Source organism: Alosa alosa, chromosome 4, assembly GCF_017589495.1.
Source record: "Alosa alosa isolate M-15738 ecotype Scorff River chromosome 4, AALO_Geno_1.1, whole genome shotgun sequence".
NCBI lineage: Eukaryota > Metazoa > Chordata > Actinopteri > Clupeiformes > Clupeidae > Alosa > Alosa alosa.
Window position 1 is genome coordinate 11883594 of NC_063192.1, and position 24957 is coordinate 11908550.

Genomic DNA, 24957 nt, shown 5'->3' on the forward strand with positions numbered 1-24957 from the left:
GCTGCTTGGTGCTTTCCAGATAAGAGAAGGTGTGCAGAGGGTGTCTGTGGACTGTGAGCAGAGAGGCAAGGCTTTGGCAGGCGCTAGGGGTAGGCTATGGTGTGTGTGTGTGTGTGTGTGTGTGTCTGCGAGGAGGGAAGATCAAGAGCAGGCAGGGCTGGCTTTAGGCCGGCCTACATAGCTGTGCCTGCATCTGCGTGTCCAGGCTGTAAACTCATTATCCCCCAACACACACACACGCACACACACACACACACACACATTGGCTGGCAGGCGGCAAGGCTCCGACTCTGGGGGCATACGCAGAGACACGCATCCCCGCCAATCTCAGCCGTCTGACCGTGCAAACAAACAAATCATTTGGAGGTCCATCAACAGAGCAGTGTGGTCACTGATGCTTCTACTCCTTCCATGGTGAATGAGGAAAACAGGAAAAGAGAAATGGCAGGTTTTACATGGAACTGGAGTTTCATTGTGTTGTAACAGTTTTCTTATACGTTTTAACAAAGCTAAATATTAAGCAATAACAATAACAGTGATGCAGGCACGTCATCGTCACATTTCCCTGTAAGTTAACCCTGTAAAAATACATCAAAGGACCTATATCAGAGTAAAAAAAATGGACCTTGCAGCTTTGTCCATCACTGGTCAGCCTAATCATATGTACAATTATTAATCTTTTACATCATCACTTTGTCAATGTGGATGTCATTTCAAAACAAAGAATTTCCTCTGTTTACTCAAGGCAACAGTCTTCAGCAAAATTGTACCACCAAAACACACAGCCCGTATTAGATGTGTGTGTGTGTGTGTGTGTGTTTAAACATCACATTGCACAGGTGTGCATGCCATGTGACTGAGGTCAGAGAGGGTAAAGTGAGAGTGCTCAGCTGTCCTGTGGGATCAGTTTTGGAGCGGGTGGGAGTGGAGATGGGGGGACAGAGTGTAGGAGAGAGAGAGACAAAAAGAGAGAGAAAGAAAGAGAGAGCTGTATCAACTCTGCTCTTTCACTAGAGTCGCTGAACAATGGGCTCTCTCTCACCACTTCAACACAACTCAATAATAAATTGCTACTCAACAAAATTGACTAAAATGGGTGCTAGTGTTTTCTCTCAACAGCCCTCCTACCTTATTGTGGTCTACAAAATCAGATTAATTATCCTCAATTGTGACTACTATCAAAACGCGTACTAATCCTCATAAAAGAAGGAGTCCACAAAACTTGATGTCTCACCTGGAATAGGATTTATTCTTTTCCTTTTATAATTATTATACAGCAGTGTATTGCTCCATTTAACAATAGTGCAAAAAATCATTTATATTTTTTTCAGTTTCTTCATAAATATAACAAACATAACATCACAATATAAATAAACAATACACCACAAGACATTTAAACAACAATTCTTTTCAACAGAAATGAAGCTCACTTTTACTTCTTCAACATTGCACAAAAATTTTGAGTCAGGTTTTATAGGTATTTGGTTATGTACATAGTTCTTTTTGTTGTCTTTCTGCATTTTCATTTTGGAAAGGCTGTAGTATTGAGTCTTATTACAGTTTATGTTCACTGTTGTTGTTGATCTCATGGTGAACAAGACCCATAAATGCTATAAATATTTCTGGAACCTTCCACACTTTCATATGTATGTAGCCTTTCTCTACTGACCTGTAGTTGGTTGAGTTTACATTAACAAAAATCCTTCAAAAAAAGGAAAAAAGACTTGTAACTTCTTAGAAGTTTGCAATCGTGCTGTATTATGCTACATTGTTTTATTGACACTACACAACACTAACCGTGTGAAGAAACTCCTTCACTGATAAATTCAGCTCTGACGGACCTGTGCGTTTTAACCTGACGTATCCAGTGGCATAACAACGCCACTGCCCTGCTAGTTCTCCCAAAGCACTCCACACTGAACTTGTTGAAAAAAAAAAAACAAAAAGAAAAACATAAAAACATTCAAAACTCTCGTTTTCATGTACACTTTTCCTCAGAGAAATAAACAGCTCTGCATGTAATGCGTTGACAATCAAGGACAATTGGGGCCACTGACTCTGTAGAGCTTACAATGTGCACAGAGGCAAGCTTAAAAGAGTACACACTGAAGGAAACGTGCGACTCAACATGCTCCTTGCCAAGCCCTGTGCGTGGTTTGGCTGAGGTATGCCCCATAAAAGACAGTACACTGTTAGGTCAGCACTTAAGCTGTGTGTGACTACAAGGCAGGAGGTTTCTCTTTTTCCACAGAGTGATGTGAAGTCATCCAATGGGTTAGTTAAGACACCCATTCTGTACCTGTGGACACTGCAAACCATTTTTTTCACAACTTAAAAGAATATCAATGAGTCAGAGATTTCAGAAGAGAAGTCTCGGACTAAATGTTATGACCACGTTACGACCACGTTTCGTAACGGATTATGGAAAAAAGGTCTGATCACATCCATGATTAATCTCTCGATGGCTCATTACTGAACACTACAGCTAATGAAACAAACTATATGGCTTCCTTCAAAAGGGCAGCAGTGGTCAACCTGAACCTCCGAGTCGTATCTTTAAAATTCTTTTTTTTCCTATCGATTTTTCACGTCACCAATAAGAAAATACAAGTACAGTAAAATAAAAAATCAAAACCTTTCAGCCTCTGTGAACCGTTTAGTTTAGTGTGGAGGCATAGATTTTGCCTCCTAGTGTCCATGCATGTCTGCATCGAGAGTGGGAAACATTGCACATCTCTGCCACCTAGTGTGGCATGGTAGCACTACACAATTTTTTCCCCTCACGTTTGAAATTTCTGCCCAGAAAGGAATCTCAGAAAACATGCGTGGCAGATCCGGCCTATAGCGACATTCCTAGGTGAAATCATTCATTCATCGCGTTATATATTATTGCAATATCATGATATCTTTTTTTTTTAAATTAGACACAGAACTAACACAGAAGTGGGTAAAACAAAATACAAATCCACAAGACATAACACTTTTTAAAGTGACCGCAAATGAAGTGACCGTATCGTTGCACTGCACGCTGAAGCGCAAGGTACGAGGCAGAGGGAAGAGGAAGTAGACAGGAGTGGGAGGGTCTGTGAGGTTAATTCTCAAGGCAGTAAGGGGTTTTTAATTTAGTACATTTTAAGTTATTATGATATTTTTCTCTTTTTTTTGTGATTTTTTTTTTGTTCTTTTATCGTTACCTCTCCCTCTCCCAGGAATGCTTCTACCAACCATCGACAGACAGAAGGTGTTGAGGTTGAGCTTTGAACAGGTTGGCTTCCCCCTGCTTACGTAGAAAGGTGTGAGGACCACTCGATGGACAAGGGTGGTGGACGACCACAACCACCACCACCCCTCTTCAGACGGAGCAGTTGCGTCGCTTGGCCACGCAGGGCAGACTGGGGGTGGTCAGCCGGGTCTTGACTCGTTGTCAGAGGCTGGTGGAGGAGACGGAGAGCGTGGGCGAGGACGGCGGCGGGAAGTTGAGCAGCTCCAGCACGGCCACGCCCACGCTGCTCCGCCGCGTGAACATGCAGGAGGCCGCCACCCACTTGTTGCTGCGCGGGTTGTACTTCTCGATGGAGTTGAGGCTGGAGCTGCCGTCGTTGCCCCCCACCGCGTACAGCCAACCGTCCATGGTCACTAGGTCGTGCGTGCTCCTGGGCAAGACCAAAAACACACCAAACCAGGGCTTAAAGCAAGGGAGAAAATCTGTCTAAAGTTATCTGTTAAGCTGTTACACATAATTATCATGGAAAAGTTCATTTCTTCCCGTGATTTATTTCAAAAAGTGAAACTTTCATAATAATCTGGATTCATTACACATGAAATATTTCAAGCCATTTTCCGTTTTTACCTTGATTATTTTAATCTTCATCATTACAGTTTAAAGATCATGGAAATCAAAAATCCATAATCTCAAAATATTACAATAAAGAATTTATGATACAGAAAAGTAGACCTGAGATGAGCTTTAATCAGCTAATTAAGTCAAAACACCGGCAATGGTTTCCTGAGCCTTTAATCTCTCAGTCTGTGCAGGGCAAATGACTTTTACACTGTAATCTATTTTTTTGAGATGCACCTGTATTTTCACATATGCCCATGTCTGAAATTAAGCTTAGCCCTATAAAACGATGAACATCATGTTAGACTAGAGAATTGGCCTGGTATAAGAATTATTCACATACAATAGGCTTTAATGAAACGTGGAAGAATTTATATAGAATTTATATATGCCCCTTGACGCTTCTTAGTGCTAAGACAGTACCCAGTTAGCCAAAAAAACAACAAAAGGGGTCATGATCCTCCCCGATTAAATTACATACTGTAGTGCAATATCAAGCGTTCTAGGCATGCATTGGCAATGTCCGAGACTTCATATTATAAGTCAGTGTAGCATCAGAATGAGTTTGAGCCTTATATTTTAAGGTTAAATAACCGCATTATGGGACTGTAGGGATCAAAGGAGGAGGCTTTTGAAGACATCTGAAAACTGAGGCGAAGGTAAAGAAGACACTAGCAAGCACGTGTCTTGTTTCAGTGTGGCCTGTTTTTGTAAGAGGAAGCTCTTTTATGACTAGATCAGACTAGAGATTAGAGACTGTGCACCTTACAGCTCTGGCTTATTCATGAGCTGGCTCCAGTTCTGGTGACAAAGCTATTCTCTCTCATCCATATCCAGATAGGAGCTACGCACAGTGTGTATGTGAGTGTGAGTGTGTGTGTGTCAGGAATGGAGCGAGTAAGTGAAATATAGAGGGAGGAAACAAAGCCAGTGGTATTCTAGATCAATCTCCATCAGCTCCTCACTAATGCACTCAGCTGCAGTAGCAAAGGCAACCAGATATCAAAAGCACAGCATCGTACACCTACATAGGCCTCTACTGCTGCCTGGAGCATATAGAGAAGTTTAGAAGTATATGGCCAACCCTCACATCCATGTCCTTGTGCTTCAAAAGCTTCACATTAAGTTTTATAGTCATGGTATTCACCTAATATAAAGCATGGATATTCTGGAAGATATCTGACCTTCAGAGAAGATCGGAGGGGAAGGGACTGTTCAACTGATTCAACCACCTCTTTTCATAATGTTCAAGAGAGTCGGTTTAGAATATGTGAAACCAACAATTATATATCTCAAGGCCAATGCCCACTGTTGTGTCTATGGATTTGACACTCTTTGACCAACTTTGGTGTCAGATGACGCCAGTGGGCTTTGCTCCATTAAAAGTAATGGAGTTCTAAACTTTGGTGTCACTTGACACACGCCAGACGCCGCCAGTAGGCGTTGGCCTTCAGGGTACTTAATGATGAGAGCATCATGATATCATACTTGAACAAAGTTATGCAGGCTGCAGGAAAAACAAAGATGAAGCGATGAACTAGTGAGGTAAAAGCTTTCTGCTGACCTGCGGATGTTCATAGGCGCCACGCCCTCCCACGTGTTGGTCTTGGGGTTGTAGCGCTCCACCGAGTTCAGGCAGCTAGTACCGTCATTACCCCCGGCGACGTAGAGCATCCCCTCCAGCACGGCAACCCCAGCGCTGCTGCGGCGACTCAGCATGTTGGCGATGGCGGTCCAGGTGTTACTCTGAGGACACACACACACACACACACACACAAACCCAGACTGCGTCTTACTTAAACTCAGACTCAGAGTCTAAGAGAGGCAGTAAAAATGTTCTTCTTTGGGCTCTTGTAAATGTCAGCTGCTGTACCTGAGGGTCATACTTCTCCACTGTAGCTAGATGCGAGGAGCTATCATAACCACCAACAGCATACAGACTGCCATCTGGGAATACACATACAAGCAAAACACAGAAACAGGATTGAAAATTAGCCAATTAGAACACAAGAAAATCACTACTCTATGATTTATTTCAACGTCACGTCCATAATGCCAACACAATGCCATGGTATGGTATGATGTGAATGATGATTACATGAAATTTGAGCATTCACTCTTTTTGGTTGTAGAATTTACATGAAAAACTTTTCATATAATCATTCGCATCATACAAATACCATGGCATGTAGTTGCCGTTATGTACCTGACAGTTTTGCGTGGAATTGCCCTATAAATTAGAACAGCTTTTAGACAAATTCATAAATGCACAGATACAGGGTAAGCTGGGAGGGGGGAGGGGGCTGTGCCACAACTGGCTACAGTGTCCAGTCCACACCACCTTGGCTCCGGGTGACCTGGGTCATTTCCCGATCCCACCCCATCTCTCTCCAACTAGCTTCCAGTCACTTTTTACTGTCCTCTATCAATAAAAGGCAAAAAAGCCCCAAAAATATACTTTAAAAAAAGAAACTGTGAGAGCGGCAGGGTTTGTGTCTGACCTAAGATAGCCACTCGGACATATCTCCTGCGGGTGCTCATGGCAGCGATGGATGTCCACGTGCTGGTCAGAGGGTCGTACCGCTCAGCACTGCAGCAACAGAGGAGAGAGGAGGAATTTACACACATACCTTTAAAGATGACATAGAATGGATTAACTGAGAATTTGATGTTCTTCTCTGATGTTAACATAGAAAGTTTGCAACTTTGTTCTGTCAAAACATGCTCAGATGCTATTTCACAATCCCATTTGCAAACCTAGGCTGGGGAATAACATGGCCCATTTAAGCAGATATCTACCCCCCTCATCTTTATCTGGCACCCACACAAATAATTAAATGAACTTTACTCTGATTGGCAGTCAAAGAATGTCCACAATAGGCTTCAGCAACTTCTACCTAAATCTCCAACTCGAGATTACATACATACCTTTAACAGCTGAGCTACACCGGGCGCACAACTGAAGCATTTTGTTTGCGGAGCGTATGCTGCTACAATTAGCTTCCACTACAATCAAGCTGGCTACACAAGATGCAAAAGCGCTGCGCACATTCAAAATTTTGTCTATTTTGTAGCTCAGTGAATGGAACGTTTGGTCTATTTTGTAGCTCAGTGAATGGAACGTTTCAGTTGTGCACCTGGTGTAGGCCGGCTGTAGGGCTTGTAGCTCTACTGGCTCTGTGTAGTACAGGGAAAACACACAGTGCAGCAACTGTGGGAGAATCTCGGGATCAATAAAGTATCTATCTATCTATCGAATAGCGGAGCATGCATCCTCTATAGCAACACAATTTTGATGAAAATGCTTTTTTTTTTTTTTTATGTGGCAGAAACCCACATCAGCAGAAACTCAAATCAGGTCACTGGGTGAGGTTGAATATTTCCATAATGAGACTAATTTGTACGTGAGTGCCTGCTGGCCCTGCTGGGCTGGTCCTCGTACCTGTTGAGGCAGGAGGCCCCGTCGTAGCCCCCAGCCGCGTACAGCAGCCCGTGCAGCACTGCCACGCCCAGGCAACTGCGCCGGGTCCCCATGGAAACCTCCGGCTGCCAGGCATTGGTTACCGGATCGTATGACTCAACAGTTGCCAAGTCAGAGGTTCCGTCGTACCTGGTAGAGGAGATCAGGGAAAAATACTGATGTCCAGCTGATGCACGTGAGCACTGGTGAATCATCATGAACTTCTTGTGACCTACTTGTCTGCTTTTGTTTTTGTTTTTATACATGATGAGGTCACAGTGGCATTGCTAATAACAACACACTTTAGAATTGTGGTAGTCTCTTGTTTTTAAAATCTCAAATTAAGACCATAAGACACATACCATATTCTTACACTTTCTCATTTTCCCAGATTAACAGACCTAGATTTGCTAAATCTGATGCGCCATGAGACATGTGCAAAGTTTTGGCACTCTATAAATAAAATTGAAATTGAAATCGATGCTTTCGTCTATGACAGAAGCACATAGGAGAGACTGGAAGAGTTGTGCTCCTTGAACAACCCTGAGCAAAAAAAAAAAAATGCTACAGCATATTTGAGTAGCTTAACAAAAAAAGAGAAAAAAAAAAAACCCTGACCAGTGCTGACCTGACTTCAAGTACCGAAACTCAATCAGACAACCATCAAAGGACCCATGACTCTCACGAGCATTTAGACATTTGGGAGAGTCCAGCCACGCCTGCTCGTTGCGCAAGTCCATGACCCCCCCCCCCTCTTTCCACGGTGGCATGCCCTTACCCTCCCACCGCGTAGAGTTTGTTCCCGATAGCCGCCACACCAACCCGTGCCCGCCTTGTGGACATGGACGCCACCATATGCCAGCGGTCAGTCCTGGTGTCGTAGGCCTCACAATCTCCGTGGATAGCGAACAGACTGCCCCCGCCTGAAGGCCAGACGAAAAAACAACTCTGTCAGACAGGCTCAAGGAATCAGATGAATCAATTTCTTGTGAAATCACAAAGATGAAAAGGACATGAGTTATATGTACAGGATATGCCAGTATATGTCATACTACTACTAGCACTCTGAGCATCACAGGCCATCTGTGAATGCTGTAGAGAGTGAGTAAGCCAGTTAAGTAGGTGAGTTAACATAATTGTACAGCACATGTCTCAACATGTGGATACTTAAACTGTGTAATGTATGTATGTGGGTATCATTATGAGTTTAAATATGCCCACTGGCGTACTTGTGTGCGTCTGTGTGTGCGTGTGTATATATGTGTATGCATATTGTATGTGTATTGTACAATATATACACACACAGTAACATACACATTCACGCATACAAAATACACACACATACAATATACACACACACAGTAACATACACACATATATACACACAGTATACACACACACATACAATATGCATACACATATATACACACGCACACACAGACGCACACAAGTACGCCAGTGGGCATATTTGTTTGTATGTTGTATGTGTGTGTGTTTGTGCATATTGAATGTGTGTACATGTGTGTGTGTTTGTGCATATTGAATGTGTGTGTGTGTGTGTATGTGTGTGTGTACTGACCCACGGCGAAGAGCACAGGGCTGGCCCCCTCGCAGCGTCGTGGGCGCGTGCGGCTGTTGCTCAGCACGCCCCTCTGCTCGGGCATCAGGTGGTACTTGAGCGCCTCGATGAGCAGGTCCTTACACTCCGAGTGGTGGCGCACCAGCAGCTCTGTGTCCACGTTACTCATCAGGAAGTCCCGCGTCAGCAGAGGTAAACGCACACACTTCATCAGCTGAGGAAGGAGAGGGGAGAGAGAGAGAGAGAGAGAGGGGTAGAGGAGAGAGAGAGATGGAGGGTAGAGAAAGAAGGAAGGATGACCAAAAGAGAAGAAGAAAGGGAAAGGATGGAGAGAAGATTGTGAGTGACAGGAATGTGAAGAGGTGTAGAGAGGGTAGGAGGGAAGGAGAGGAGAGAGAGAGAGAGCGTGACTCAGAGGAACGATGGGGTAAGAGAAGAAGGGAGCAACAGAAAATAAAATTGACGATGAGGATGATTACCAGAGACAAACAGGTGTCAAAAGTGGAGGTAGAGGAAGGGAAGGTGAAGGAACAACACAAACCAAAAACGGATTAAAATAACCATAACCATATTTATTATGAATATTCCAAGCAATAATCATAACGGTTAGCTTTAACTAGATCTCATGAAACATAAAAACAGTACAATTCAAAATTGAAGTATTCTAAATAAATCATTGACTTGCTGAGGCATGATAAAGAATTAAAACATATTGAAATAGTAATACTGATCTGAAGGAGGTGTAAGTGTGATGCTGGTGGTGTTGCCTGCAACTGTGGACAGTGGTGTCGGTCACTCACCCGAGGGACGTGCTGCCGTCGGCTGTCAATGTCGTGCTTCACCCAACTGAGCACTGCCCGGTACACCTCCTCCTCCGACGGGACGTTCAGGTTGTCACTGGAGATCAGGTCCAGCACCTTCACCACACACACACACACACACACACACGTGATGTTACTGATGTTTCTTTTTATACCTCCCTAACACCCCAGCTCTAACACATCTGTTTGCTGTTCTTCACAAGTACACTCCGAGAGATGCTAATCTGCACCACTGCTGGCTACAGAGGCAAACAGGACACAATCTTTCACTGACATCCTGAGCTCATTTCATATGAAAACATAAAGAAGCATATACAGGCAAGTATATGAAGTACAATGATCAGGGTTTGAGTACTACTTCTCAACTTCACTCAATCAAAGCACCCAAATATAGACAACTTATTATGCATAATGCACATTTAATTTTTTTAAAAACATCACAGTGATTATTAATACACATGAGGGAAGATAATCTTGACTGAATTTGAGTCTGTGTATACTGATGGTCCGTAGCTTGACAAATAAATAAGACCAGTAGGTATGACTGCCCATTTGAATACTTAAAGCAATCATGAAGATAGGTCTACCCAATAGAGAGATTAAGAGAGATTTTAGAGATAGGATCGAGATTATGCACCTGCACAAGCTTCCATCATAACACAAGAAATTCCTCAGGACAACATAAAAACATTGGTACAATCCTAATCCTAACTCATATATTATAAAACACATTTCTTAATGTTTACAAAAAAAAGTTACTTTTTTTTATATCAAAGATTTGTGCTGTTAGAAATAGAATAGTAAAATGTTGTGTGGTTCTTTCTGTCAGCTTTAATACATGACATGCTTCTGTTGCAGGCTCTGGGGTAAAAAAGGCCTCGTCGTGCCCAGACGCCTCGTCACACCCTGCCCATTACACTGCCGGTTCAGACGAACCACATCAGTCGGTTCAGCACATTTGCCGGGAATGTCGGGACAAACACGGCAGCTCAGTCCGCTAGCAAATCAGTCAAAGCACAAACAAAGCCATAACGTGGCTCAGCTTACACATCTAAGTTTCTGTTTACTCAGACTTGTTATGTTTAGTCTGACTCTCATGGAGACACACAGGAGATTTACTGTGTGTTTGCCATTTCAAAGTTCACTTGGCTTCTTTTTAACTAACCACTTAGGGGGAAATCGCTCCATTTCAAACTCAATTGTTTAAATCTTTTTTATACGATGATATTCAGCAGAAACTTCTGGATCCGGACCTCTGGATCAAAAGAAATGAGTAACTGGGAGATGAGCCAAACACAAATACACAGTACACTGCTTAATGACCAGTGCCGAAAAGTCACCATTAATTAAATTATCTTTTTTTTGTTCTTTTCTTGCCAAACAGCAATTGCATTGGTGTCGGTCCAAAGTTTTTAAAGTCAGTGCTTATGACAGATAGCCATTTGCTTCAGGCAAGGGTTCATAAGGAAAGAAATGTCTCTTTGTGGAAGTGTGATTGCACCGGCCAAAATGCCTTGGCACAATCACGTCACTTTTAATCAAAGCTGCCTGTCTTGGTATGAGTGTTTGAAATACACACAAGAGGGCGTTTTTCGACCAAAGAGAACGTGTTCTTGAACCAGTTCCATTCAGAATTCTTTGAACCTTGGTGCTATCTAGTGAAGCAGTGCACATTTCCACCAGTTTTCAACGGAACCAAAGATGCATCATCAACAGTGGGTGTTGATGAGAAAGTGAATGAGATGCATACAGGAGGATATGACATGGCAGAAATTAGCTGTGTAAAATGCTAGCTCACGTCTGCAGTGTAGTGAGAGTTGACTAGTTTTGTTTACTCATGGCAACAGTTGATACAGGGGGAAAACACGGAGGGAAAGGCTTTTAGCCTTCTCTTCTCTGAACGGTAGAATGACACGCCAAATTAAGCTGTTAATCAGAGATTTGCTGGATCCATTCCATTTTATTTTTGATCCATCTCTACACAGTGTGAATAGAGCACCTGTAGAGTGCGGTGTAAGGGCTAAAATCAGATGCATCCGATCTGGTATCAGTGCCAAAGGAAAAGCCTAAATTGGAGCATCCCGGACACACTGCCCGTCTGCTGAGAGCAGCCACCATAGAAAAGTACAAAGATGAGCCCCGGGCAGCAGGTGGCTCACTTCCTGTTAAGACAGGAAAGCTTTCGTGTGTGTGTATGTATCTGTGTGTGTGTGTGTGTGTGTGTGTGTGAGAGAATGTATGTGTGTGTGTGTGTGTGTGTCTCTGGGTCTGTACAGTGTTGACAGCTGTTGAGTGCAGGGTAATACCCAGCAGAGGAGGCCCAGTGGCAGCAGCCACTAATCCCACTGCCCTCTCTCTCACTCCGGGGCAAGTCCACAACTGACCTGACCCACACATGCCCACACTGATCCCCCAGCACATGGCTCTACAGGCCAGGGAGAGGGAGCAGCGCTACCAATAGACAGAGAGATAGAGAGTGAGAAATAGAAAGAGAGAGTGAGAAAGAGACAGACAGAAAGAAAGAAAGAGACTGAGAGAAAGAGAGTGAGAAAGAGGAGAGAGAGAAAGAAAGAGAGAGAAAGACAGAGAGAGAGAAAGACAGAGTGAGAGAGAGGGGGAAAATAAAGAGCCAGACAGACAAACAGAGAGAGGGAGAAGACAAATACAGAAGGAGGGGGTGATTGACAGAGAGGGAGGGGATGAGGGTGTGTTATTTGGCAGTGGTTAGGATAGCGGAGGCACAGGCGGGCAGTGAAAGGGAAACAAATGTGCGTGACCCTGGACTTAAAGGTTTTAATCTGGGGCAGGCAGTGCAGCCCAGTGAGCTTAGAGACCATGGCCCAGTCACTGCTCTGGCATGGATATACATCTCCATCTGCTACAACAGGGCTACGACACAGGAAACAACAGCTGCTGAGACACGGAAGAAAGAGAGAGAGAGAGATATGAGGTAGGATAAAAGTAAAGGAAGAGGCAGAGACAGAAAGTAAATGTCTAAGAAATTGATGGAAAAATGAGATTGATGATGTCTGGTTTTTCTTAATCAATTCACTTACACTGTCACATTCACGGGGGGGGGTAGATACAGAAAGGACATGACAGCCCCTCACCCGCCCCACCTTCCTCTGTTCCACACCACTCATTCCATCAGCACTCTGCTGCTAATGGAATGCGGCCAATCAATCTCTTGGGGTGTGGGGGGGTCCAGCACAACCCACCCCAGTCCCCAGAGCCCCAGTCAGCAGCAGCAGCAAGCAGGGACCCACGATGGCCTGGGACTGCTGCAGGGACACATACTACAGTGGAGAGCCTGGAGAGTCAGGCCATATCAGTCGGACGCTGTAAGACACGGACTGATGCACCAGCTCAGCAGCCTGAGTTATGAGAGACATGGCTAGTCACGACTTTATGACGCGCAGCATGCCTGCTGATTGATGGGCTGCTGTAACTTCTGACTGGTTGACTACCTAAGTTGACTACCTCTGTGACACAGAAGGGTGAAGGGGGGTGGGGGGTGAGGGGGGATTATGATGTCCTTGATTGACATGACGCTGATGCAGGTTTGCAACATGAGCACGGGTGAGTATGTGTCTGATGCAAGAGAATGGCACAGTGAGAGCGAGAGAGGGAGATAGAGGATGAGAGAAAAAACAAAGTGACAATGAAGAGGACAAATAGAGGAGTCAAGACAGAGACTAGTGCACTGAGACACTAAGGGAACTCTATTCTCTACTTCCATAACCTTCCAGATAACAACACCACACTGCATTTGGGATGCCATAATTAACCCATTTCACAAGATGTCACCACCGTGTAAAGCAACTTCCGCTAAAATTTCAAAGCGATCACTACTTGCCGGCTGTCCGCTGTCAACAAAGCGATTAATTAATTAAAAATGCAGCGCTTTTTCCAAACGTCTTTGTCAAGTTTGCTGAGGTTTAGGTTTGAAGGTGAAAAGCCATAGAAAGTCACTCTTCTACGGCACAGTCTACCGGAACGACAGGAACAGGAAGGCACTTTAGCCTGCCAAGATAACATTAACCTCAGTTCTCAGGAACTTGGCTCTCTCTGGTATAACCATGTTGAGTTAAGAATGACACATGTGCAGATTCAGACATAGTACTAAAAATATTATTATTATCTCTAATCCGTATCCATTTAATCTTTTAGAATCTGGCTGGGCTCTCTCTCAGTCCACCTCCAAATGTGGCTTTGAAAACTGTATAGCGATACCAGTTTATCTTGGTTGCATTTTCACACAGCCTTTCAACAACCTGACAGCCATTCCATCTGCCGCAGACACATAAAGTTCGGCTGTCTGTGTAAAGCGAGTCATTAATTCGGCGAGGGGGGGGTCCACAGAAATAGAGATGGCGAGAGAGGAATAGAAGGTGATTAAAAGAGAGAGGGAGGCAGAGACAGAAATAGGAGGAGTGAGGATGGTGAGACAGAGCGAGACAGAAAAGGAAAGGGAGCGGAAGAGAAGAGAAGGGCAAGCCTGCTCCCTGCATCCTCTTTGAAGACTCCGGGGGTACGCAGAGAAGGTCAGGCTGTGTGAGCCCTGTGTGTTCATGTGTGTGTATGTGTGTACGCATGCACGTGTGAGAGAGGCATTGTGTGTGTGTGTGTGTGTGTGTTTGTGAGAGAGAGATAGAGAGGCAATGTGTGTGTGTGTGTGTGTGTGTGTGTGTGTGTGTGTGTGTGTGTGTGTGTGTGTGAGAGATAGAGTGAGAAAGACGTGTGTGTGTGTGTGTGTGTGTGTGTGTGTGTGTGTGTGTGTGTGTGTGAGAGAGAGAGATAGAGTGAGAAAGACGTGTGTGTGTGTGTGTGTGTGTTTCTGTCTCAGGAAGGGGCTCATGTGTGTGGGTAGGACCACTCCACCCTGCAGCTGCCTCCATCCCTCTCTCTCCCTGTTTGCTATTTTGATGCAAAAAGCCAGCGCACTCTGGCTCTAATCCATTGTGGCCTGTAATTCTCCCCTTAATGGCTGCACTTCCTCCTCTGACGCGCAGCTCCGTCCCTCGCTCGCCTGCTGCATGCTGGAGACATAGACTGTATAGAGAGGCACTGTGTGTGTGTGTGTGTGTGTGTGTGTGTGTGTGTGTGTGTGTGTGTGTGTGTGTGTGAGAGAGAGAGAGAGAGAGAGAGAGAGATAGAGTGAGAAAGACGTGTGTGTGTTATACAGTCTATGGCTGGAGATGAAAAACAAGATGGCACTGTGCAGCAGCAGCAGCTACTGCAGTCTGCAGCATCTAAAATGGTGGCCTCTCTCTCACTCTCCCTCCCTCCCTCCTCCCTCCGAGGCTGTGCAAACATAGGCTGCAGGGGGAAAGTGGAAATGTCTCCTAACCCCCGTCACCTCCCAGACACTAGCCTCTAATGATTATCCAGAGACTGCCGAGTTTCTACGGCTACGCACCGTATCCAGGAGACAGATGGTGATGTCACCGCCACAGCCTGGTAGTTAGTCATCCTGAGTCGAGATGCTGTTCTTTGTTACTTTCACATTTATCCCCATCCTTTCCTACTTCAATCTATCTATAGCCTGTGGACACAATGGAGGCCTTTGGCAAAAGCTATAATAAAGCCTATATAGCATCTGTCTGCTGCAAACTCCCACATATGTCTACGATCTGTGTGTTCCTATTGAGAACTCCCACATATGTCTACGATCTGCGTGTTCCTATTGAGAACTCCCACATATGTCTACGATCTGCGTGTTCCTATTGAGAACTCCCACGTCCAGCGCATCTGTCTGTGAGCGAGCGAGCCATACCTGTTTGAGGGGCAGCAGCATGAACTCCTCGGTCTTGGACACCTCCACGAAGTGCTGCAACACGTACTTGTGGGCGGACTTGAGCAGGTCGCTGCAGGAGTGCGTGTCGGCGAAGCCCCTGATGCCCAGGCAGTTGGAGGGGTCCAGCTGGCTCAGGAGGAACTTACAGCAGGCGTCCCGCACACCATTCAGCTGCAGGAGGCTGGCGGCCGGGAGCAGCGTCTGCAAGATGGCACAACGGAGGAGGAAGAGGATGAGGAGGCAGAAGAGGAGGAGAAGGAGGAGGAGGAGCAGGAACAAGAGGAAGGGGAGAAAAAATGGAGAGACAAAAAGAAGTTGAAGGAGGACAAGAAGGACGCAACCATATAGCAAAACAAACAAGAGCACCACTGGTAGCAACATCAGCAGCAAAATAACAACCAAACATGAGAGGAAGAAGAAGAAAGAAAAGAACAAAAACAAGAAGAAGAAGAGAAGAGAAGACGGTGGAAAAGAGGAATGACAACAATAAGAAAGCCATAGCTGCAGCTGCAGCTGCTACTGTTAGTGGTTAGGTCACTTTGGTTTCCTGTGCTGGTTCAATTCAGGCCAGCTCGTCCTGCATAGATCTTGAAACATGACCCAATTCTCAACAACTTCCTGTTATGTTTGCACTACCCATAATGCCATGGCAAATCTCATTATATAGGAGCTATTTCTGATGGTCTGTTTTTGTATTGAGCAGAACAGTTCCTGCTTTTAAGTGCAGTTTTGTATGCTCCTCTTAATCAAGAGAGCAACTGTCATGAGAGCAATTTCCTGTGGAAACCACAAGATACATTTAACTTTAATTACAACTAGTGTATGCTCCCACCTGACTCTATACACACACAATACTGGCTTCTACACATGGGGTTCTTCGTGCTGATGGATGGGACTCAGTCCAGCTGAGTGGCACATCTTCATGCTCCTCTCCCTAATGCCCTCGTTGCCATGCCCCCCCCCCCCCCATGTCCAGGAACACCAGCTGCCAGGCTGAAACACGCGTGCATCCGCACCAGCCATTTTTAAATACGACCCGTCAAGACGGTCAAAAGCTAAATGCAGGCTGCATAGTCATCACGCCCGTCTCAGTGTCCAGATCTGTGACGAAGGGCCGCTTTCTGGCTCTGGACTGTTTTCTACAGTGGCTGGCTATGCTGGCCTGTGTTAATTAGCACTTGGAGGCCAGTCAGGGATGCTGGCATAGTTGAGTTCCAGAGGACAGTTATGGAGCTATGCAACATGATGGATCCTTCACTGGGAAGTGAATTAACTTGCTTAGAGTTACAACATGATTTATGTGACCACCTCTGTATTAAAACAGTTTATTACACTCATGTTAAAAGTTTTGAGTTGAAAGTAAATAATCAATTTATCACACTACACTAATCCATTTAACATACTACACTAATAGTACTGACTATAAACTTCATGGTTATTCGGTTCCCACGTCCAGTTGTCCAAATGTAGGGCATCCAAGCCACAAGTTTCGCTTCACAGTTTTGTTTCTGCTTCCTGTTTGTGGGTGAGAATTTGACAGCCGAGTGGCGGGCGGCCACCTCAAGTGAACCTCAAGAGCCGCTGCAGCACATGCTCACCAAATACAGCCTCAGAGCCGAGTGGAGCAGAGTCATGCACAGCTCCTAATGAGAAACGCGAGAGCACAGGCCTCCGCATTTAGAAAGTATCGACACGTTTTCTTGCTTAGTTGGAGAGAGGGTGAAAGACTAGGGGGGAGAGGGGGTTGGGAGTTAGAAAGCGCACCTGCACGTTGCCCTCCCCCACCACAATCTCAGCCGTGTAGGCGTACTGCACCAGCTGCTCCAGAGCCTGGGGATCGATGTCGTGGAGGGTGACGTGGGTCTGCCGACTCTCCGACATCTCATCTGTATGATCATACACACAAACACACACACGCACACAAACACACACACACACACACACACACACACACACACACACACACACAAACACACACACACACACACACACACACACACACACACACACACACACACACACAAGGCAACAAAAAAGCAAATTCAGTCAAGGACACTAGCCTCAGATAATAATTGTGGTTGCAAGTTAGACAATGCAGCAAGCAACACCCCAGGTTTAAACACTTGAGACCTAGCATAGCTAGAACAAAGCCAAATTCAGTTACAGCAGATTTAATGGATATTGTAATTATGTTAAGTGTTCTCACCGTTAATTAGATTGTAGTGAGCTGCTGTGTATAAGTTCCTAAAAGTCTACAACAGCACTTTTAAAAAGCTGAGAAGGGGCTTTGTATGATAATCACCGAGTGAGGAATACATTCTCATTTATTACCATCCCATTCCTCTTGAGGGACAAAAGTTAGGTTCAAATATTTTCATGTCATTTTTCAGAACAAGTCTCCACACATCATCAGAATGAACAGCCATCAACATCACAGACGATTATCACACCCATTGCTACAATCACAATGCAGTTAATAGGCTCTCAGGTTTCCCCTATGACTGAATAGACAGGGTGGGCTCAGTGCCAGCAGAGTAACCCAACAGGATCTTAGAGGATAAAGAGAAGATTGATCTTGTGTTGTAACATGTTCACAAATGACAGGGACGGAATAAGTGATACCTGACCATCTTTTTAACATGCAAAATGTGAACAGCAACACACGCTGCAACGTGTGACTCAACTTGCATAACATGGGCATCATTCCTTTTTTGTGGGGGAGATGTTTTGGTAACTGGTGAAAAATATTCTTCTATAGTAACTGCTGCAAAGTATTCTTCTATTTACATTTACATTTTCCATGTGTAATACATTACACATTACATTTTCTATTACAACTGGACTTACTACACTGTTTTGTACCAGTGAGAAAAACAATAATTGTAGGGGAAACGGTAGCCTCGTTTTAGTAACACGCTCACAAGCAACTGTCTGTTCAGGCAAAAACAACCATCACTCCAAGAGGGGAAAATAAAACATAAAAAAAATAACATGTCATTTTGTCAAGTAATTTTCCTCTCGGCTAAATCAAGCATGTAATCAAGAGTTGGGAGAGACTAATCAAAATGTCTGCCTGACGTTGACTCTTTCCACAGACATACCATCTAGTGCGAGGCGCAGGGGAGGAGAGGAAGGGGGGTAGGAGAGGCTCTGCAGGTGGCGACCTGGGAGCGTGACAGGGAAGAGAACATAGCACACAGAGCAGAGGTGATGGCTGATGAGGGGGGAAGGAAATGAGATCAGACAGGACGGAGACACCCTGCACTGGACAGAGTGACGGACACATCAGGGGCTGGGGCTGTTGCACCGCTACAATCAGGGCTATAAAAAGAGACATCTTCAGTGCAGTGAATACAGCCAGATAGGCAGGATGTTTGTACATTGATATGTGCATGACAGGACTTAAAAGGGCCATGATTACAAGGGAGAGAACACTGTCAACTCAATATACTGATGATGCACAACGCTAAAATCCTCTTTATTTTTTGGTGAAATGGAGGATATAACAGACAGCCTGGTACAGATTTTAATCGAGAATCTCCATTCCATGTGACTCAGTTCAAGGGTAGGGGCCAGATAAAATGGCCGAAAAAACAACAACAATTTGAATGCGGACTTTAAATAGAATGGAATGGAATGACTCATGTAGAGAGAGCGTGTCGCTCTCTCTCTCTCGCACGCTCACATCTAATGCGGGGCTCTTGGCGGAGCCGTTGAGACAGAGGGGAGATAAAGCACAGAGAGAGAGGAGGGAACTCCTGTAAAGACAGAGAGTAGAGGAGGAGGATGATCACAAGAGATGAGGAACAGGGTTGGTGGAGGCAGAGGGAAGAGACTGGAAGAGACGAGGGGACGGCCACATCCTAGCAGTGGAATCAAGGTGAGGGAGGGACAAAAAACGAGAGACACAGACAGGTGGAAGAAAGAAACACTGAAAGAGACAACGAGAGTAAGACAAAGAGAAAAGATGGGAGGGAGGGAGGGAAAGGGCATCTGGGATACTTACTGGTAAACATGGCATGGAAGTAGGGGCTGCAGGAGGCCAGCACCACCTTATGCGCCTTGATCTCCTTGCTGGCCACGTGCAGCACGATGTCGCAGAGCAGGCCGCGCTGCCGCATGCGGTTCATGGAAACGAACGAGTCATGGTAGTGGCGCTTGGAGTTGTGGGAGATGCTGTGGCCGTCGCGGTTTAGCAGCTGCATGCCGCCCTCCATCATGGCGCTGCTCTCCGTGGGCTGCCCGGGCCTCGGCCTCACTCTCGGCAACTGGGGGGGTGGGGGGTTGGGTCAGAGGGATGAACATCAACAAAAGGCTAGCACATCCACAGCAGGTGAACTCTACGTGCTGGACAGGGAAAAAGGCAGAGCCGCACACCAGATCTTGCTGCTGATTATTTAGAGATTTACCACCTATGTAACATTTTGGGGCCCAAGCAACAGTACAACAGTACACTACAGTAGTTAATCTGCAAATGGTCAGAGGTTTACTTCAATTACTTCTGAAGACACATGAAACAGTCACCCTCTTTGACTGTACCATCACTGGACAAGGATGAAAGTCGCCTGCTAACTGAACGAATGAATGCTAATGCGATATGTGCGACGCTGTGATGGCGGAAAAGAGGACTGTGGGAAGCCCGATGACAGCAGACTCCTTGATGTCTTTCCTTCAAAGGCACAGGCCTCATCTGATAAACTTTTGATTTCAGATGCAACGCATAATGTATGACGATGCAATAAGGGGTGGAGGAATTAGGCAAGCACTGGTGCACTGAGAGTGGAGGTGAAAGTGTGTGTGTGTGTGGCATCGGCGTCTGTGGCATGGAGAGGGGGCTTAGTTGCAGGCTGAATATGCCACCTTAGGCAGGTTCTAGGGACACATACGCTGTGCCTCGACCCCAAACATGACTTTTTTTTTAAATGACCAGCTCCACAGATCCATGGCAACAGGGTCGCTTTAACACTGGCTAGCCAGATCTCTCTGTCTCCCTCTCTCTCTCTGTCTCTTTTCTCAGCCAACATCTTTCCCCTGTCAAGTGCAAATTCCTCACAAAGAACGCCTAATGGTTGCCCAAGGCTGCAGCGCTCTATAAAAGAATCACATAAAGAGAAGGACCAAACTATGCAGAGCGTGGCTATACTAGGCACTGGCCAAACGAGAAGCGTTTGCTTGTGTGTATGTGTGTGTGTGTGTGTGTGTGTATGCAGGAAACACACAAGCACTTATACGGCAAGAGTCTGGCAGGGTCTGCAGCTCCTCGTTGTTTTGTGGTGATTAATACTTTATAGCATCATCAGTCAACCAACAGCTTGTTATTCTTTTGAGCCACCGACTTTTCCACAGTTACAGTGGAATTAAAACAGAATTAATAAGTAAGTTTTTCAGAATTTCAGGAAGACGCTTGGGGTGTTGGCCCATTTTTGGGCTTTCTAGGCTGTTTTTTCTCTCTCTTTAACAGACATGTTCCACTGAGTGTCGATGACATTGGACAGCCTCATATTCAACAGCGTAGAAGAGAAAGAGCATTTGGAAAGCTTCCCTGTGAATCATGGATGAGGGGTGTGATGTGATGCTCAGAGCGGTGGGGTCCCTGCTCTGAGGCATCTTCCCACGAGTCGCATGCAAGCACAGCTCCATTAACGGCATCGCTATGGAAACTACTGTAAAGTTAATGTAGTAGGTGCTGAACCATATACATGGAAACTACTGTACAATATGGTGTGAGAGCATGTATAGCTACTTGAAAATTCAGAGTAACAGACTTTCATGTGACAAGAGCTCAATGGATTATCAACCTTTGAAAGTGTTCGAACTGACATCAAAACATGGAAATGGAGGGAAATTGTGCAAATGGTTGTTGAATGTGTATCGTTCACTATCTATTCTACAACTGGGTGACAAAACAAGAGCTAAACTAGCGTAAGTGCAATCTGATGCGTTAGCTAGTTCAAAGTTCAAATGGGTGATGAGAGTTATCTGACAAATCATCTGGTCTGCTGCCTTTCTTAACAAGCCCAATCATATTAACAACAATGACTATAAATGGGTCTATGCTTCCTGAAGGTGTGCAGAACCATCATTGCCGCCTCACAAATAAAGCCAATACTGAATTGTCTGATCTGTTTTGCATTGCAACTTCTCATTAGTAAGCAAACTGACCTTGGAAAACCCCATATGATCCTAGAAATACATTTTATGAGCCATGACTCTGAAGGTGAGAAAAAGCCATCTGGTGTCTTTGATGAAATGGCCGGTGGGTTTCAGGTGTTCAAAATAAACTATATTGTCACAAAATACCCCAGGACCGTGCAACCTGAGAATGGCCAGTGAATAATGCATATTGTGTGTTCTGCACACATGGAGACGGCCTGTTGAACCATCACAAAAAGCCTGGCTATTGTTGAGTGTTCAGTTGCAACAGTCAGTACTCCAAAGGCCAGACAGACAGTTCCCATCACGTAGGCCTACTGCACCCACTGAACACAGATCTTCCTGTGGTGCGCTTCAGGGAACATTTATTAATTGTTCTGAAATTCTACTGTTCCAGGTAGCACATTATTCACATTGTGTCCCCCGTTAACCATACACCTCTTGATGCATTGTCTACAATCATCTCTAATAAATTAAGGGGGTTACATGCCAAGCATTTGCCTCTTTCAGCCCTGTTCCACTAGCAGATGTGGTAGCCTATCTAGGTTGAAGAGGGTTGTAACCAAAGGCAACGACTGTATAACTGTCATTACATCTCTGGAGGACAGAGGCAAACAGCGTTACCGTGCCGATTTCCACATCCCAGTACCATTTGACTCAGCAGACTATGCAGGTGGAAGGCAGCGCCACCACAAATGAGCGCATAGGCTATATGGGGTCTCTCGTCACTGTTTTAAAAATTAGGCTGTATTTAACCAACATCCCCTATCAACACATTATTGACATTCGCGTCGCAACACTATATTTTACACATACAAAGCAATGACATGATGACAACATAAGCCAACGTTAAGCTGCAGCCCAACCCATCCCTTGTTCAGCATTCCAGTAATGAGCAATAAAAATGCAACGGTTCTCAGTGAAAACACAATTACCGGATGGGCACAGATGTTCTTTGAGTCTCCAACGTCTTCTTTTTGTTTGGCTCCCGGAGAAAAAATGGTCGTGGCCGATTTCGGTTTCTCTCTAGGCGGACTATACAGCATCAAAATCGTGCGGGGCATATGAAAAATGAATACACCTTCAGTTTGAGCTTTTGTATGTTGTTGACGTAAATGCAAACCGCATGAGCTCTGACATCATTTTTTTAAGGTGGAACTGCTGCTGCAGAGGTTTACAAATAGACCACCACTGCAGACTACTGAGGGTATTGTGTATAAACTGACTTAATCATCCTTCCAGTAAAAATAAAACAATATCCTATTATTCTGATAACGATTCTATCGACAGACAAAGATGTCCTTGGTAAATATTCCGTGTTTGTTAAACCACCTTAACAGAGGGAGACGCTTCACCGTACAGTCAAGGAAATTCGTAACCATCCCTCACACTAAACACAACCAAAAAATGAATTAAACTACTATTTGTCAACAGATCACGTTGTTTATCGTAGCTTCTGCAACTATCATACAATCGTTTGAACTACTATCGTTGGCTGGTCTAGTTTCAAATGCACTCAACCCAAGGCAGGCAGACTGGCTGATTTTGAAATCCTGATGTCTTTGCCAGATAAATCTTTGTGCACACAAAAATACACCGACAGACGACAAGCAGTCAATATTTCCAAAAGATATACGTGCCTTTTGATCGGTAACGAACTTAACTAAAATATCAAAACGTTATTTCATGTGTTCTCAGTGCATTCACAGGCATAAGACATAAGGCTCTTTGTCAAGTGTTAGCTAACGTTCGATGGCAAAGCAGAGCGAGTTTAACAGCTGTCAATCCGATGAGATTCTTTCGCATTGCCCAAAGGTAAGTTTGTTGCCGACAACAAGCCAAAACAAAGCGTTTCCTAGAGTTCAGACAAAGCTCTTTAGATCTACCCGCCTTGACACCAACAGAGGTCTGTCTGTGACATGACAGAGGTAGCTCCCTCCCTCAGAAGAAGAAAATCAGGACTCACTCGCCGTCGTTTGTATCGTAGGGGCAGCGCTTGTCTTTTCCTAGCAATGATTCTTTCCAGTTTGTTTTAAAAACAGTGAGTGATTTCAAGAGAAAATAACTCTTTAAATATTAAAATAATTTCTCCTTAACAGACACCACATGTCACACCAAAACAATCTTCTGTCTTCCCAGCCTCTTCTCACTGGACTGCCTGCTATATCTGAGGAAAATACTTCGCTTCAACTAAACGCTCGTGCGTTTTTTTCGTCTCACAGCATGCGTCATAGGTAGGCGTAAACTACCAGGGCTTCCTGTGCTTAGAATAATCAAACAAATCGACTTTATCCTAGAGATGTTCTGGACATAATTATGGAAAACACATTTGAAAAGTAGTTCCACTTGTGGTCTGTTAGGATAACAAATTGCAAATCCTCTTGCAAAGAAGAACATAATTCAGGCACATCAGAAACATAACTGGATTTCTTCTGGTGGTCCGCAAGCTATCCCAAGTGGTCCGCGAGCAGACGTGGTAAAATATAATATAGATGAGTTGTTTGCAATATTGAACCAACTTGTATGTATATCCAAATATTGTAATTGTTTTATTTTGTTGTGCTTGCTTTTTTTGCTGTAATTTATTCTTTTAATTAATAGGTAATTTTGCCATGCTCCTTCTGGCAGGGGGACTACCAATGGAAACTAGCCTTTTGGCTATAATTGGGTGCATTTACATTTTCTTGATAAAATGGCAATTAGTGTACACTGTCCCTATATATCAAATAAAGTTTAAAATTAAATTAAAAATGTAAAAAAATAGTTCTGCAACACTGTCTATGTAAGATATGCCAGTTTAACTCATATGAATCCTCTGACACAATAAGCAAAGTGCAAACACAATAAGCAAGGTGGTTCAGTGAGTAGGCCTATAGTGTAGGCTAATATACTGTTGAAGTAGGTCTCATTTTTTTTTTTTTATCCTAGGTGGTCCATGTGTTTATTTTTTATTGGTTAAGTGGTCCTTCATCTGAAAAAGTTTGAGAAACACTGGCCTAGATATCTAGACGCGCCCCTAGCGGCAGCAACTAGTCTAGCAACTCTACGTTGGCTTGTGAGCTCCAGAAATCGAAACTTAATCAGGCCAATGAAATCGTGTATAGAGTCGTTAGGTGGGCTTAACATAATGATTGATGGCAGAGTTGCAAACGGTTTGGCTTGAATTCCTGCTACTTGAAAACAAATAAGATGGATGTTGCTGTTGGCGAACAGTGTGACACGAGTTAAGCTTTCATTAAGTTGGCAAACGTTTGAACTAGCCAACTAGCTCCGCTGGTGGGAAACGCATGGGACTCATATCGCTGC

The 24957-nt window shown here is 44.5% G+C and overlaps 1 protein-coding gene across 4 annotated transcripts; it reads right to left on the reverse strand.

Annotated features, from left to right (window-relative positions):
* Positions 1 to 1222: 1222 nt before the first annotated feature.
* Positions 1223 to 23822, reverse strand: klhl17 (kelch-like family member 17). Of its 4 annotated transcripts, XM_048240606.1 has the most exons (13): positions 23618 to 23668; positions 22587 to 22686; positions 19505 to 19766; positions 17263 to 17384; positions 15478 to 15699; positions 9681 to 9797; positions 8881 to 9094; positions 8080 to 8224; positions 7284 to 7451; positions 6343 to 6431; positions 5715 to 5788; positions 5406 to 5587; positions 1223 to 3653 (listed from the first exon to the last, which is right to left on the reverse strand). In XM_048240606.1, the coding sequence occupies exons 3-13, from the start codon at positions 19716 to 19718 to the stop codon at positions 3425 to 3427; spliced, it is 1776 nt and encodes a 591-aa protein (XP_048096563.1). In that variant the 5' UTR covers positions 19719 to 19766; positions 22587 to 22686; positions 23618 to 23668; the 3' UTR covers positions 1223 to 3424. The 4 variants fall into 4 exon arrangements, with proteins under 4 accessions (XP_048096563.1, XP_048096561.1, XP_048096559.1 ...); XM_048240604.1 differs by lacking the exon at positions 22587 to 22686 and having other exon boundaries at positions 23618 to 23822; XM_048240602.1 differs by having other exon boundaries at positions 22587 to 23822.
* Between the last annotated feature and the right edge of the window lie 1135 nt (positions 23823 to 24957).